Raw genomic sequence first — 16,179 nt, 5'->3', positions numbered from 1 at the left:
AAATTTTAAGTCAGATTTGTGCTCATCTCAGATTTATCCTTTGATTTGAAAGAACACAGATTTGCTGATTTGGAAAACAATTATTTCTTTGCCTTTCTATTTCCCAATCTATTCCTTTCCCTTTACATTTTAGAGGACGTGGTCATATAATAGCTTCTGTGCACTGCTATTCTAATAAGAATATGCTTATTTCTGTTTATAGGTGCAGGCAAAACTTCTTGAGCTGAAGGAGTTGGAAAAAAACCAATTCAGTTGGCACTCCCAGCCACACAATATACTTGTTAATGGAACTGCGGATCACTCCAGTCTTAGCAACAGCAGCAGTGAAACTGCTAACCTTAACGAGAACGCTGAAAGGGAAAGTTTAGCAGAAGATGAACAAATAAGCAATGCGTCTCCAGTGAGTAAAGTGTTTTGCCTGCTTGATCATGATGTGATGCAGCTGTAAAGTTGGAATATGTTAAAAGTGGGTCAAGACTGATTTTGTTTTGTTTTGAAACACTTGCGCAAGTGGTGTTACTCGGAGGAGCTATATTGCATTGATCTGAAAGTTGATTGTCAGGAAAGGAAACAAATTTCACTGGATGGAAAGTGGTAACAGGACCTTTTGCTTTGAAAACAAATGCATAATTTTTAAAGAATTTTGATGGTGTAATTAATGTTAAGAAGAGCAGGTGTCTCCAGTTGATGCAATAAGAACTTAATGAGGAATAATATGGAAAATCTGTCCTGCTTATTAGTTGCCCTTCCTATGTCCAAGTAGATTCTTGTGTGTGTGTCTTTTTATAACTTTCACAGAGTTCATGGAATATTTGAGTATGTTCTATAATAATTATGAGTCTCTTGAGGTAGAATATTTTTAGTAGTATTTTTAACTCTTTGATATGAAGAATGACATACATAGGTTGTTTTTTTGTTTGTTTTTTAATGTAAGCAGAGTTCCTTTTTTGTTTTTTCTTCCCCTTGTGCAGATAAGAAATAGTCCTGAAACAACAGAAGCTGTTGTAGAAGAAAAAAAAGAAACCTCAGCTGCAGCTGTTACAAAAAAAGTGAGTTTGTTCAGATTGGATGGAGAGAAAATTTGAACTAAATAATTGTTAAACTGTTCAGGGTTTACCTCTTGTCGGTTACTTGCATGATGGTTACATGCTAGCATAGAAATCAAATTATCATATTCTTACTGATTTTAATTGGAGTATAATGTTTTTCTCATATAGCAGATTGCTGTTTAGAAATATTTTTGGATGCCCACTGATGAATTATATAGAATTCTAGTTGTTTATTTGTTAACATTTAATAATTTCCTAAAAACAAAAAAAAAGACATGAGATGCATGTTTTCCCTCCTTTGCATCTTAACATTTTCATACTTGTCTCTCCCTACTTTCACATGACCCAGGAAGATCCATTTGATGCTGAATCTCATCCATTACCTGATCTGGTTTCTGAAGCCAGCTTAGACTTCTTCCAGTCTGACCCTTTTGTTGGCAGTAAGTAAACTTTTCTAAGTGTGGATTTGCAGAAAGATGTTTTGTCTGAACATGTGTATTTCAGACAAACCTACCCCTTGGAACTGGTCCTTTTAGAGTAAATGTGAAGGTGTTTGAGTGACAAGAGTGTGGAGCCAATAGCCTCACAAAACCAGAAATGAGTGTCCTAGAGCTGCTTTTTTTTTTTTTTTTTCTCTTCTCCTTTGCTTCCTCTATCTACACTTCCTTATTAGCTGTAAGCTCTGCACTTTCCCCTGCACTGCAGTTTTCTCCCACTGCACTTCCTTGGTATTTCCCCACCCCGCCTCTAAGGTTGATATCAAAGGTGCAGGCAGACTTGTGATGCCTTTCATGTCACTCATCTGATTTACAGCAGAGATCACAAACAGCTCAACTAAAGGTTCAGTGAGCTGTGCTGTGGGGAGGGTGTGGGTGGCTGAGAATGAATGACTGTGGCCTATTTACAGTGAGTTTGGCAGTCAGAAAAAGATATGTGGAACTGCACCATCTGTTCATCTAGTGCAAGTGCTGTGCTTTATTTTAGGAACTCAACATGAATGCTTTTGCTGTGATTTTATGTCAGGAGTGGTCTGCATGGAGTCACTTGGAGTGTGGGAGAAAAGGAGTTAATTTGTTTTAACTGCTAGAGCAGATGTTTCAAGCCACATTAATGTGCCTTGACATACTTTCAGAATCAAGATGGTCTAATCAGTTTAGCTCAGATTGCTTCAGAAAGAAAATAGGCTAAATTTACTTAGGATGACTTGGCTTCTGAATATATGTCAGTATGCAGGTTTAATTAAACTGTAATTTAAAATGCTTTCATCTTGAATGCCTCCATGCCGATTTTGTTTGATTATGTATTTATACTGATGTGGAGCTACCTGCAGCTAATAGCACAGTTTTTTTTCAGAAGTGAAAGGTATGCATGTTAGTAGTCAGTCTTTGGGCTTTATGTGCCTCATATCCTCAGGGGTAGATGCTTATATGTGGCATTATGTCCATGTGGCATTAGGAGTATGACTGATTCAGCTGGGGCAATGTTGCCAGTACAGAAATGAGCACCTAAAACTAGGAGCTACCATCCAAGGTGTTTGTGAGAATTATCAGATCTGGGACTAAGCCTCTGTCAATGGGTAGTCGGGGTTACTGTGGTGGTAATTGCTGCACAATGTGCATGTTTACTAATGGTAGCTACACAAATGCATCTGTGAACTGGCTGTGCTTTAGTGTATGCTCTATGGTGGCAATGCACTTCTCGATGTATATTTTGCTGACACCAGTTCATGTAGTTTGGCTGAAATTAGTGAAGCTCTTCCTCTGAATGAGAGTTGCTGAATTGTAATTGTAGAAATTACTTTGTATCCTATGAGACTTCACCTTAGTAGATGTTTTATGATTTTAAAAAAAGCTACAGATTTCCTTTTTTTTTTTAATAAACAGGTGATCCCTTCAAAGATGACCCTTTTGGGAAAATTGGTAAGTAACTCTTTAACTTTTCATATGTCTATTTTGTATATGATTCATAATAGAATATGGGAAAAGCATATGACAATTTTCAGTGTGAGAGAGGTGGAAATGACCTGAAAGTTGCCTTAGGATGGATAAACAGTAGCAGCAGTTGACTATTTAAACCTCTACAGAGAAGCACTTTGTCTTTGGACTTTTTTTTTTGCTGTTGGAAGTACCTTGAGTTGTGATTTAAGTATGGTTGAAGGTGGTAAACAGAAGACCTTAAACTCTTGCTGATTTTTTTTTTGTATGCAAATATATAGGACTGTACTCTTAAAGCTTTTCAATTTAGCAACTTTCTCTAGCACTGGATATTTTTAAAAAGTGTAAGTTCTCAATTTAGTCTGCCTGTGTGGGCAATATTACTACACTGCTTGCTTGTTCCTGGATGACCTTCCAACTGGCAAAAGCAAAATGTATTTTAAGGCTGGAGCAAAATAACATTGTGTGCCAAGTGCCAAATAAGAAAACATCATCTGTGTTTGGGGAGTTAAGGAGAGGAAGGTAGGAAAGTTCTGAAAAAATACTAGCTTCTGTAAAATGGGGTATTCTTAAGGGAGGGGTATATAAAGAATGTGTGTTCAAATAATTCCAGAACTGAAACATTGTTGCTGTCTAGAATTTCCATGATGTGCAGAAAATGGCTTGTCGGAGGTTTCGAATCATAGAATACAAGTTACTTAAAGGTGAATCTCATACTTGAGATGCTTGGTCCTAACTGTCACTTTTCTGCAATGTGAAATAAGCAGTATAAAATGTTTTATTTTTAAGATATTAAGCTGAATAAAGCTAGCAGAAGTATTAATGAGGTGTTTGCCTCTTCAGATCCTTTTGGAGGTGATCCTTTCAAAGGCTCAGATCCTTTTGCCGCTGACTGTTTTTTCAAGCAATCCTCCACTGATCCTTTTGTAGCTGCGGGCACCGATCCATTTAGCGCTGCAGGCAACAGCAGCAGTCCCACAGTAAGTTTGATAGCACACACCTCATTTCTTCTGTGTTGGGCATTTGGTCATGCTTTGAAAAGGTGATACTCAGATCATATAGATAACAAGTACCTCTGTCTCCCTCTTCCTGTCTTGGCTATTTTTATGTCCTACTTTTTAGAAGTAGTCTCAAATATTAAATCTAAATAAAAACCATTTAAAATGCTCCAATATGGCGCTTCACTGGGCTTCAAATTAGAGTGATTGAAAATGGTGAACTACTACTATTGGCAACTGGCGAAATTTTCATCACTGAATGAAATTGAAGAAATGATCTCACCAGATTATGTCAAGATACTTGATTTGTCCGTTAAAAGTTCTTGAATCTATTAGTATGTTACCTATTTTTTTGAAATCATATGGGAATGTCCCCATCTGAAAAGTCAGATTATTCTAGATGTTTATATTACTTGGGATGTATCTCCCTAAAGAGTCACTGAAGCCAATTGTCATTCCTAGATGCTTCCAGAGTAGATGCACTTTGAATACCTCTTCCAACTGTGTTTTAGGTGTAACTTCAAGTTGCTCATGCTACAAGCGAGCAGCTATCCATCAGTCTTCAGTGTATAATAAGATAGAGCTGACATGAAACTTTCTTAGAAGTAGGGTAAAATCTGATGAAGACAAAATAATGTTCTGGGCTGGTACATAAGCACTTAGATTAAGAAGCTAAAATTCTTTATACCAAAGGGTTGATTTCATCCTGTTGCCATCTCCTCTCAACTGCTTCATTTGTGTCTGTGTGTGTGTGTAAAGTGCACGTGGGTGGTTAGCAAGTGAGGTGGCTGTAGAGAGTGTACCTGACAAAAACCCACACAAGCCCTTTTTGCCTAATGTGTTCTCTAGTGTTGTCTTCTCTCTGATGCGCATGTTAGTCAAATCTCTAGGTCGTACTCTACACCTACAGCCTTAAAAAAGTGATTTCTACAATCTTTATTATTTATTCAGCAGACTATCCCTTTCCAAATTACCGTTTTCTATTGCAACCAGTTCTTGGTAATATTGAGGTCTGCTAAGGGAAGTGCAGAAGGGAACATGAGTGGGCCAGAGCTGTGGTGTGGGTTATGTGGTCTGCAGCAGTTATGGTTCTGGAGGTCTGCGTTTCTGGACTGGAGCTGTGTTATGCTTTCCTCCTGAATGTTTTGCTATACCTTTGTGTACTGATAGCTTGTACTTGGATTTTTATGAAGATGGTCTGATTGTAGAAATCACAAGACCACATGGGTATTAGATATTCCTATATCTTGTATTAGTAATTACCTTTTTTTTCCATCCTTTGAAATCATAATTCTGAGGAGGAGTTTCTGCTAGCAGACGTATTAACACTGATAAAAGCTATTTCCAAAACTGAAATTTTAGTAGGAAGTAAAATGGCAGATATCCCTGAACTTGTGTTGTTTTTCTTTTGTTTTTTTTAAGTAGTAGTTGGAAGATACTTGGAATGATCGTGAGAACATGGCATACTTAACTTGACCTTTTAGCTACTTGTACTAAACCTAGTAGCATAAGATTAATATTTGGTTTTAAAAACTCTTATATTGAAATAAATCAGGACTGTGTTCTTAGAATGAGGAATCTTTTAAGCTGGGAAAAAAAAAAAAAGTCTTTTCCTCCAAAGGCATTTTTTTGTTTTAGACAGAAACACTGAAGAAAAATGACCCCTTTGCTCCTGGTGGAACAACTGTTACTACATCAAACGATCTAGGTAATGGTAGACTGTATACACCAAATGTCTTGGATTTTTATTTATTTTTCATTATTTTTATGTCGTTGGACTTCTGACTGTGAACTCACTTTAGGGATTACATTGTACTTGACAAGAAAATTCAGAAAATGAAAAGGCATAAATTGATAAAGGGCGGGTTTTTTTGGTATTACAAACCAAAACTGCTTCATTTTCTATAGTGTTTATCACTGATGACAGACTCCGTAAACATGTTCCTTGCTCTACACGAAATTAGTAAAATATCCTGACCTAAGTGACTGAGCAATTTGAATGATATGTGCTGCTTCCGTTAAGGCTGGTTTTAGGGATTTCGCATTACTTTGAGTAATATAGCAGATAGGTCTCCTCTCAGATAATACAAAGCTAGGATAGAATAAATACTTGATCAGGGCTTTTAGGTATTAAGTTTTGCTGCTTTGCTTTGCTTTGCTATACTCCTCTCACAACTAATGGTTAAACATATTTTGGAGAGGAATCTGGCACTTCTAGTTAAGTTGTTGAGACTTCCCAAATTAGCCTGATCCAAACTCTGGTGTGATTTCATATTGCAAGTCTGCTCAATTTAACTGCATTAAAATATTATTTTTTAGAGACATGGTAAGTGAGTAGGTACAGAGACTGTTTCTTGCTTTACAGCAGAATAGCAGATTTTATACATTTGGCACATAAGAATGAAAGGCTGCTATTGACCTTCAGGTTCTGAGCTAATGATATAAATAAGGTATTTTATTCCTCACGAGTGGACCTACTCTCAGAACTTGGCTGTTGTTTCTATCTGTGTGCTGTTCGGTGCCATTTAACTTTTTAAATCAAATTCCATTTACTTTATTTGCTTCTATTTAGCTACAGACCCCTTTGCAACTCTGTTTGGAAATGAATCCTTTGGAAGCAGCTTTGCTGACTTCAGCATGTTGTCCAAGGTAATGTGAAACTACTGCCACTCATGCGAAATGCCTAAAACCTCACAGTGACAGGACATTAACAGTCCAGCCTGTTCCCTTTTCCAACAGTTTTATTGTTACATCTTTGGCACTTTCGTGTTTATGATTACTGAGTTTCTTGGTGAGGACCTTTTATAATAAAATGCCATGCAATTACACTTTGAATAATGCACTCTTGTGTCTTTATTAAATATATTCTTCTGTATTAAAATATTTTTAGTATTTGCTAGGTGTATTGGCAAAGTATCACTTTCTTGCATAACTGAACTCAACTTTTTATTGCTTTTTAACACTGCTGCTTTCTATGTTGAAGGCCAACAATGAAGATCCCTTTAGTTCTTCTACATCAGGTTCTGTCAACAATATGAACATAACAAAAAACTTATTTGAGGAATCGCCAGACAAAAATGAGGATGTCCCTCCTGCATTGCCACCTAAAACAGGCACTCCCACAAGGCCGTGTCCACCGCCGCCTGGTAAGAACTGATGCTGAGAGGACATTAAGAATTATCTTTAATATTGGCAACTGGGCAGTAATTATGAGCATAGCATGGCTGCAAACTGAAATGGCTACTAACGCAGTACATTATCAGTCTTACAGTAAATTATGCTTAAAGTGAGAATTCTGTGTTTGCTTCCTTGCAAAGTTTCTGTTCCTCAATGTTCCTTCTATCTCTGAAGACATATGTAAAAACCTAAATAGTTTTAATGACTGGAGAAAAATGAATTAAATTCTGTTAAGATGCCTGTCTCAGATTTTTCAATTACCTTTTTCCAGGTGGCCTTGCCAGAGGCCCATAGTAGTAAACCTTGCCCAAAATAGTAATAAAGCCCCCATTTCCTCTACTCGTTGTTGTTGTTGTTGTTGTTTGTTTGAATGATGGCTGAATCCTCTGGTCTGCTCGCTGACATGGAGAGCTGCTTTCCAGAGAAGGCCATGATAGCACACACACACATATTCTAGGGATTGCAACAAGTCTATGTAGTTAGCTTCTTATTTTCAAACATTTATTAGTTGATTTGAAAATGTATTACTAATACTGCCTTTTAAGTTTCTGTCCTTCACTTCATTTTCTTAGAAACTCTACTGCATCAGTTTCTACTATAATATTATATGGAAGAATCTTGAGATTTTTTTTTGAAAGCAGCATAAAAACTTAAGATTATCTATTCATATCTTTATCTATTATGTTCTCCACATTTTTGGTGAAGATTTAAACACAGCTACTTCATGTCAAATACCGACTTGTGGAAATTTGGCTCTTATTCGTGCCTTGCAAACAATCAGTTAATGCTTTGGCAGTTGGCATTTAAAGTGGCTGACATGGAAAGTGATAAGTTGGTGGTTTAAGTTGTTTGTTTGTTTGTTTTAATAGAGGTCCTAAAATAATTTGAAATTTCTAACTTCATGATAATTTCTAACTTCATGATACGGAGGTAGCAATGAGGTAGTGTAGAGATTTCCTTTTTGAATGTAAACTTCTAGTGGCAGAACAGCATCTTAACCGATAGATGACTAGAAAAGAAATAGTCTGTTTATCTGCATACCTTAAAATGATACTGTGGTAATGTTGCTAATGACTGTGAATATAAGGATGTCACATGGATTTTAATGATTGTTTATATGATGCAGTGTTGAAAGCACTTTTTATAAATTTTATGTAACTATATATACAGTTAGTGGACTATTTTGAAAACTAAAATGTTAAATTGTTTTCATAAGGGAAATCAAAAAATGATATTTAGATGTATTTGTTTTTAATGACTCTTTTGGTCTGGCTCAAAACTAGTAAATGCTTTTTCAAATAAATTATCTGAAATCCTGCTAAGAGTCCTCACTGTGCTGGAAAGTGTGCAGAAGGGTGGGTAACTCACTTCCTCTGATCCGCATTGCCTTTCCAGACAGCAATAAGCACCACTCGCCCCCAATCTGGGGGGAGGAAAGGGCCCTTCGCAGATTGAATACCTCAGATTCCTACAGTTATTAATCCTTCTCCTGCAGAAATAAACTTCCCTGAATGTCATTGGAAGCTGCTGCTCCTGCATTATTGAAGCAAGTGGAAGGCATGAGTTATTAGTCAGTAATAGCACATTGCCCATGCGGGAGGGCTGTCCTGGGAAAATTATCTGGGAAGCGTCTAACTAAATTATATGTTCCCTGAGGGTGTTCCTAGAAGTCTCTTAATCATAGCTGCATTAGAATCCCTTTGGCTTTATGGAAGATTTTCTTTCTTCCCGTACCCAGGGACAGTGATATCCAAAATAATAAGCAGATAGTGGTTCAGTTCTCCAGGTTTAATCTAAAATGACAACAGAAGCTAGTTTTAAAATGTGACCATTGTAAGTACCAAACCACCTATGAAACACACAAAATCCTCTACCCAAATTCAATAAAATGAATTTAAACCTTTTTATTCTAAGTAATAACATATGGAGAGAATGGTGGGTTGAAATTCAGCTCAACTATTTTTGGAAGGATTGAGTTAGAGTCCTTAAAGGTGTTGAAAGCTGACTGGTTAAGCTGGAGAAAAGAGGGGGAAAAAAAAAAAAAAAAAAAAAAAACAAGATAGGTGGGGGCCTGTGTCTGATTCTGTGTTATCTGCAACTATTTAGGCAATGATGAAGAAAATAACTGAGTTTGCAATTGCTTGTTACCATGCCTTTTTTTTTTTTTTTTTCCTTTTTCTTGTTTCCTCCCTTAAAAACTAGAGAAGTTGCAGGCGTTAGCAGTCAGAGGAGGTTTTTGCTGGTCTTTCGAAATCTGGAAATGCCTCTTTTTCACTGACTCAAATTTTGCTACTTTGATCCAAATAAATAATATAAAACTTCAGGGGAGTTATCGTGCAAAATCGATAAGCATAAGAAAAATTATTGTGCTGATAGAACAAGTGCTCACAATTTCCAGATATTCTCTTCCCAAATATGTTATATCAGCACATGAACATATGTGTCTTCCTTTTTATATGACTATACTTCAAGAAACTAGGGACCGTACCTTCCTTCTTAAATTAGCAACCCCTCCTCTGAAATCAGTGCAACTCCACTGGTTTACCAGAAAAGGATGTATTCCAAGTAGCATGTCTTTTTTTTTTTTCTTTTTTTTTTTTTTTTCCTATTTTTGGCATGTTATTACTTGCTATCTTAAATTCATTTTAAATTATTTTAATCTAAGGGAAAAGACCTATCAATCAAATAGACTCTTCAGATTCCTTTAAATCGACCGATCCATTTCAGCCTTTCCCCACCCCAGACATTCCCAAAGAACAAGAAGCAGATCTATTCTGTGATCCATTTGCTCCCACCAGCATCAGTAAAGAGGCTGACCCCACCAATTTTGCAAACTTCAGTACTGTGAGTAAACATTTCTTACATTTGTTTCAGTATAACGACAGCTTTGAATTGTTCACACTGAAGTATTTGGTTTTGATTAACTATATTAAAATATATCCCATATATAAAAGGGATAGAACTTCCAATTAAAATAATATTTACATTTAGTTTGCAGCTGAGGCTGTCCTAAAATTAAAGACTGCAAAATGTTTCAGTTACTGTTTAAGTTGCATTGCTTTTTTGATTTTGTTTTTTTGTTTATGGAGGCTTCCTAGCTTCTAGAAAATAGTTCACTTTTTAAATATCTTATGTTCTTGGGATTATCCATTTTATTGGAATACGCAATTCAATTGCAGCAGATATATTTACCTACAGAACACACTGCTAATCATCCAATTAAAATGGAACGTGTGATTTTTAATTTAGCTGTCACTGAACTGTTTGATCATAATTTCAGTGTACTGAAATGTTCAAAAACAGCCTCGTAACCATTTAGTCTAATGAAATATTCACCGGGGTTTGAATGGCTAGTAAATTCCAGACTTGAGTGTGATACAGAAGGTAGCAAGTGTCTCTTTATAACCAGAATCCATTTCATAGAAGTCGTGGTGTCCAAGCGATACAAGCAAATCGGAAGGTTTGTGCATGCCTATATGTTCTTCCTTTTGTGTTTTTGCAAGTAAGAGTTTTGGAAGGCATTTCACTTTCAAGCTTGGTATTTGGAAAATGCAGTTTGTATTTACAGTAGCTTTGCTCAGGTGCCTTTTTTTTTTTTTTTTGTCTTAATAAACTTTGTGCTTGATTGAAGGGAACTGAGGATTGTCAGGCCCTCAACACTGATTTGCACTGGTTGATGTGTGTTGCTGCATGACACTTCTTGAAATGCTCTTACTGATCCATTTTACTAGACAGAGGGACAAAGAAGGCCTGTACGGAGCTCTCAAGAGAATGTGAAATACAGGGAAGAGAGCAAAAATGTTTGTTATCCTCTGTGAGGGGGAAAAAGTATTTTTCTCTAGCTTTAGTTACTGAGGATACCCAATGAGCTGGGGGGGAGGCGAGGGAAGAGGGCAATCCAATTTCTCTACTTTATTCTGTGAAGTTTGCTCAAAGGCGACACTAGCTGGACAGTGTTATGATAACCATTTCAGACTTCATACTGGGACGTTCATGAAAACATAGGTGTCACCTACGTGTTTGCATGCTGAATAAAAACAAAATTTTGCATAGGTTTTCTTATGACTTCCCAACTCTCTTGCTTATAATCATTATATCAAGCAACTCAATTCACTGTGTGCATGTGTGTGTGTAAAAGCATGCACAGGGAAAATACCTATTCTTTCTGTTTTTCTCTTATGTCACATTGACTTTTCTCTGTTACTTCTGAGTTTCTATCTGCACAGTTACTTGTTATTATACTGCTTCTTGACAGACAGAAGCATTTTTCAGTTTTTTGATTAAACAGACATATTCTACAACTAATTTTTGCAGTCAGTGTCACTTGGAAAAAATCTTCCATAATGAAAGCAGAGTGAATCAGGATGTGCCACAGAGCCAGATGTGGGTGTGCTCTGCAACATATTCTCCTGATTTAGTTATATTTTCTTCTCATATAAACTCTTCTTTAACCCAAAATAGTTTAAATCCTAACACTTCAGTAAATTTTTTGGAAACTTAATACTGAATTTTGGAACATAGTGTATTTCATAATTAACAATGATAAGGATGGCTTAAGTGCCATAGTTAAGCAAATCATTTAATAGCCCCTTGAGCTTAATTGGCCAACTGAACCAAGACAGTGTGTCCAGTGTTCTGAAGAACTGTTATTGTCCCAGAAAGACGTGGGCAGGAGTAGTTGTCACTATTATTAATCTGATGGTTTTGTCTTTTAAAAATACAGTATTCTACTGAGGAAGACATGATTGAATGGGCTAAGAGGGAAAGTGAGAGAGAAGAGAAAGAAAGACTTGCAAGATTAAAGCAGCAAGAGCAAGAAGACTTGGAACTGGCTATTGCACTCAGTAAATCTGAAATATCAGAAGCATGAAGTTTAGAATAAGATTGCGTCTTATGTCAACTGTTTTGTCTCTTTCCCTGAATACTTAACCTATTTAAATGTTAATCAGAAGTTACATATATACAGGATGCAAGAAAATATGAAAGGTTTTAAACTTCTGCAAGAGGTTGAACACTTTTTTCCATGCTGACTTGTATTTTTTTAAAAATTTCATTAACTTTATCAAACAACTAGTATCATACTGCTCTAGTATGTATACTTTTGAGCTTCTTGCCTGTGCTATTTTTATGCTGCAAACAAAGTACACCAAAGTATCTGTTTCACAGAGTGTCTGCAGATCATCTTTAGGATCACTGATTGTCATTCTAATCATGCATGAAAAGATTTTTGTGAGCATTTGTAACCGCAAATCCTGAAATTCAAAGATGAGAAAACATTGTCCCAATCAAGTTCCTTCAGAAAGAATGCTAGTGAAAGTAGCACAGTATGGAAGATGAAAACTCCATAGCCATGCTTTTGTATTTGGATTGCTCTTTTATGGCTTTGTTTCCTTTAGGTCCATTTGGCAGATTTTTAGTTAGAGGAAACCATGTTAACTGAGAACACCTCTGTTTGGTTTTTGAACTGTCTAATAAGAATGCTAGATAGCTTTTTCTTATCGAATATGTTCTAAAATGTGTGAATGTTTCTGCTAAATTCAATTCTCTGCTTATTGTTTGAATAACTGCTTATTTTAGTATTTAAATTCTTACGTTTTCAGAAAAATCAAGTACACTTCCCACCTGTAAGTCAGTTTGAAATGCAGGTAGTGAGATAGTTGTTTGACTATAATTGGTCAGGAGCTGTTAATTGAGCAACAAGTGACAAATAGCAATTTTTCTGTCACGGCTGACACTCCCATTAAGCAGTTAGTTATTTAAAACCTCTTTTACTTCTAAGGAGATTTTAGTAATGCCAGAGTTGTAGAGTGCTTTATTTTATATGTATGCATATATTTTTTTCTCATTAATGAAGGTTCTACTGTTGGACTTGAAATAATAATCTTTGTGGTGTCTAAAGACTGTATCTTACTGAAACCTTCTTCTTGCTTTTCTTGCATGGTTTTAGGTTTTAAGACAGTCAGATACTCTGTTTTATAAAGCAACTAGATTGAAGATTCATGTGCATTTGCTTTTGGCAAGATGACTGTCAAATTACAAGGCCCCACTGCTATTTGAGCCACTTTTGCCTGTGAAATATGCAGCTGAACTGGCAAATTAGTAAGTTGAATCTGAAATATGATTAAGAATAGAAAGAATACATGTAGTCTATTTTTTTGTTACAACAGTTTTTTCTGTTTATGTAATTTATTGAATGCCAATTGATAGTTGCACCTTAAAAACTGAATGATGATTTCTTTATGGTCACTGAGTCAAAATAAGATTGATTGAATGTTAATGAAAATAACTTAATGAAGTAACTTATTATTCATTTTACGAGAACTCCAGTCTGGAGAATCAGTTTCATGAGAGCAGCTCTGAAAAGGATCATCTTTTGCCCTATTTAAGAACATTGTATGGCAGCAGCATAAACCTTGAAGATCTCTCTCTTTTTTTTTTTTTTTTTTTTTTTTTTTTTTTTCCCCCTTGCACTTTTAACTTGTGAAATTTCTGCTGAGGAAACAGAAAAGTTTCAAGACCCAAATCTATGGGGGTGAAGAGTAGGGAAGTACTGGGCCTTGCTTTCCTGTACTTAATCTCATCCAGTTACCTACCAATGCTGCTGCTGCTGCAAGTCTTGAGTAGTTCTCAGTTTTTCAGGAAAATGGGCAACTTGACTTGGACAGTTTTCTTTTGCACTGGGAAATGAGCATTTAAACACCTGCTCTAAAAAAGTAACAAAACTTTTGCAAGTATTATAACTTATCTCTACATCTTTGTAATGAGTGTACACTAATCTTGCAAATTGTATGCTTAACTGGATTACATAGTTTCTTATCTTTTGTTAAAAATGTATACTCAGTGGACCAACACAATATTATATGTATATATTATATATATATTCTTTCCTTTCCTTTATGGAATTTAAAGTTTTGAGTCGTTTGATGTTACATTTCATGTTACTGACTCTGACTATAATACTTCTACTCAGACTACCAATAAACCACTGCTGTGAGCTAAATGGCATTACTTATGAAGTTTTAACTGTTTTTTTTAACTTGTTCAGGTGGGGTTAGCCTCTATTTATAGACTTCCCTTTTGTTTAAAAATTCTAACAATAGCCTGTAATTATGAAGAAATAAAGTTTAAGTACATAAGTATAAACAGTCTGCCTGCTTTTTTCAAAATGATGCTGAGAGTTGAAAAATATCTGGAAAATTTATCATAAAAGTAAATAGTTCCAACTGCAGTGTCGGAGCATGTTTATTTTCAGAGAAACAAAAGCTGCTTGAAGCTTGAGTTTAATTTTTTGTTAGCTAAAGTGCATTTGAAGCTAGCAACACCTGGGATTTAATGAGGTAACATCTCCAAAGAAAAATTAGGCAGCTTTTGCCTAAGTATCCTTGCCTATGCAAAGGTTGCAGAACCCAAGTGTTTAAATGCTTAGGATTTATCTGTGAAGATAAGTATGAGCATCCCCTAGTGGCTGCCATCAAAAAACAGAGGGCTTGATGGATCTTTAGTCTGGTGCGGGGATAGAGAGTTCTTTCAAATATGCTTGTCACTATAATAACCAGAGCTCATTTATAGCTGGCCTTAAACTGCTCCATCAGAGGTTTAGGAGTTGAGCAATTTTAAGCACCTGTCTCTGACCCTTTTGTTCCAGTAGTGTTCGGTTTTCTTGCATTCATCTAAATAAACTCAAATCCTTTTGCCAGTCATCATTTGAGACATCATTTGAATTAGGCATTGCATATCTTAATTTTATCAGCTTCATGCCTGTTCTTGAGGCAATTCAAAACTCCCTGTGCTGGCCCTGTTTTCCTGTTTCACCTCCACTCATTTAGGTCTCCCCTGCCAAGTTTCCATCTTGGGTGCACTTTACTTCTGATTGTGCTACTTTCAGCCCCATCTCAACTCCGTGAATATTGATGAATTTAACTCTTTTGTTGATCAGAGTGAATGGAATATTTGCTCTTCAGATGCATTCATTTATTATTGTAAGATTGAAGACTATTTGCCTTGTGCTGTAGAGCACAACACTGTCAAATCAAAACTAGATCATCAATAGTTACTAATGAAAATAGATGGTAATCTTCCTGCAAAGATGATCCCACTTATGCAAGTTTGAAACACATTCTTTTAGTAGCTGAAGTGGAGCTTTAGTTCCTGGCTTGGGTATGATTGAACCTGTGTGTTACCTCTCTTGTGGTGGCAAGGTGTGTTAGTGATGCTGACAGCGAGTCTGGCCTGTCAGTTGTATCCCAGGAAAGAACAAGCAGGAACTTTTAACTTGTCAAATAACAGGCCATCAAGTGTAGGTCAATAGGTCCTGAAACAGCAGATACTTTCACCCAAAATCTTATTTGCATATGTTTGCTTATTTAAATAACATCTGCATTGCCATTTCTTGCTCAGAATGTCAGAATTCCTGTTGTGCTATAACTAAGAGAACTGTTAGGAGCTTTTATCAGATTAAAATCTAAGAATACCTCAAAAAGAGAGTGATGCATGCATTTAAACCATTATCTTTTAAAGAAAGTGATGGGGTAGTTAATAAAGAGTAAAATACTACATAATTTGCATGTCTATTTAAGACTGCAGGATGTTGTTTCTATGCATCTCTTGCTGATTTATTAAATGACTGTGGAAAGTTGCTTTTATTATATATTCTTTTCCTATATTGAAAATAAGTCTCTGATAGCCTATTATTAAACTTAATTTCAAAAGACCACACTGTGTGCAAAAAAAATTTTTTTTAGTATTTTGTTACCATATAATATAGGCAGGATGTTATGATGTATTTTCTCTTCTCTGTTAGTATATGCATCCAGTTGCAGCCTAAGACTATACAAGTAACCTGAAGTAGATTAGGTAGAATCTGACAGAAGTGCTGCTTTGAACAAAATATACTTGCCTGAGGAATGACTTTACTGATAACACTAAGCACATTTCTTTCCTTTGGAGGTCTGTGTCCCAGGTGCCATTGGCATGACCAGCAAGACCTCCATGTAACACTGTTGGCAGATTGTCGACTTTCTC

General features: G+C 36.0%; 1 protein-coding gene across 7 annotated transcripts in view; it reads left to right on the top strand.

Annotated features, from left to right (window-relative positions):
- Positions 1–13,399, top strand: part of EPS15 (epidermal growth factor receptor pathway substrate 15) — a 44,264-nt gene extending 30,865 nt beyond the window's left edge. For 2 of the 7 annotated variants that reach the window (XM_088536654.1, XM_088536640.1), the window contains exons 16-26: positions 203–400; positions 972–1,049; positions 1,399–1,489; positions 2,933–2,968; positions 3,827–3,963; positions 5,620–5,689; positions 6,554–6,630; positions 6,965–7,127; positions 9,824–10,002; positions 10,568–10,618; positions 11,882–13,399. In XM_088536654.1, coding sequence (XP_088392780.1) covers positions 203–400; positions 972–1,049; positions 1,399–1,489; positions 2,933–2,968; positions 3,827–3,963; positions 5,620–5,689; positions 6,554–6,630; positions 6,965–7,127; positions 9,824–10,002; positions 10,568–10,618; positions 11,882–12,028 — 1,227 coding nt within the window. In that variant the 3' untranslated portion in view covers positions 12,029–13,399. The remainder of the gene's footprint in view (positions 1–202; positions 401–971; positions 1,050–1,398; positions 1,490–2,932; positions 2,969–3,826; positions 3,964–5,619; positions 5,690–6,553; positions 6,631–6,964; positions 7,128–9,823; positions 10,003–10,567; positions 10,619–11,881) is intronic. The other 5 variants (XM_088536662.1, XM_088536670.1, XM_088536667.1 and 2 more) reach the window with 5 other exon arrangements.
- Positions 13,400–16,179: the final 2,780 nt, after the last annotated feature.

Source organism: Tinamus guttatus, unplaced genomic scaffold (genome assembly GCF_059628265.1).
Source record: "Tinamus guttatus ecotype Peru unplaced genomic scaffold, ASM5962826v1 Tinamus_guttatus_pri_ptg000044l, whole genome shotgun sequence".
Lineage (NCBI taxonomy): Eukaryota > Metazoa > Chordata > Aves > Tinamiformes > Tinamidae > Tinamus > Tinamus guttatus.
The sequence above is the reverse complement of the archived record's forward strand: the minus strand, read 5'-3'. Positions and strand labels throughout refer to the sequence as shown.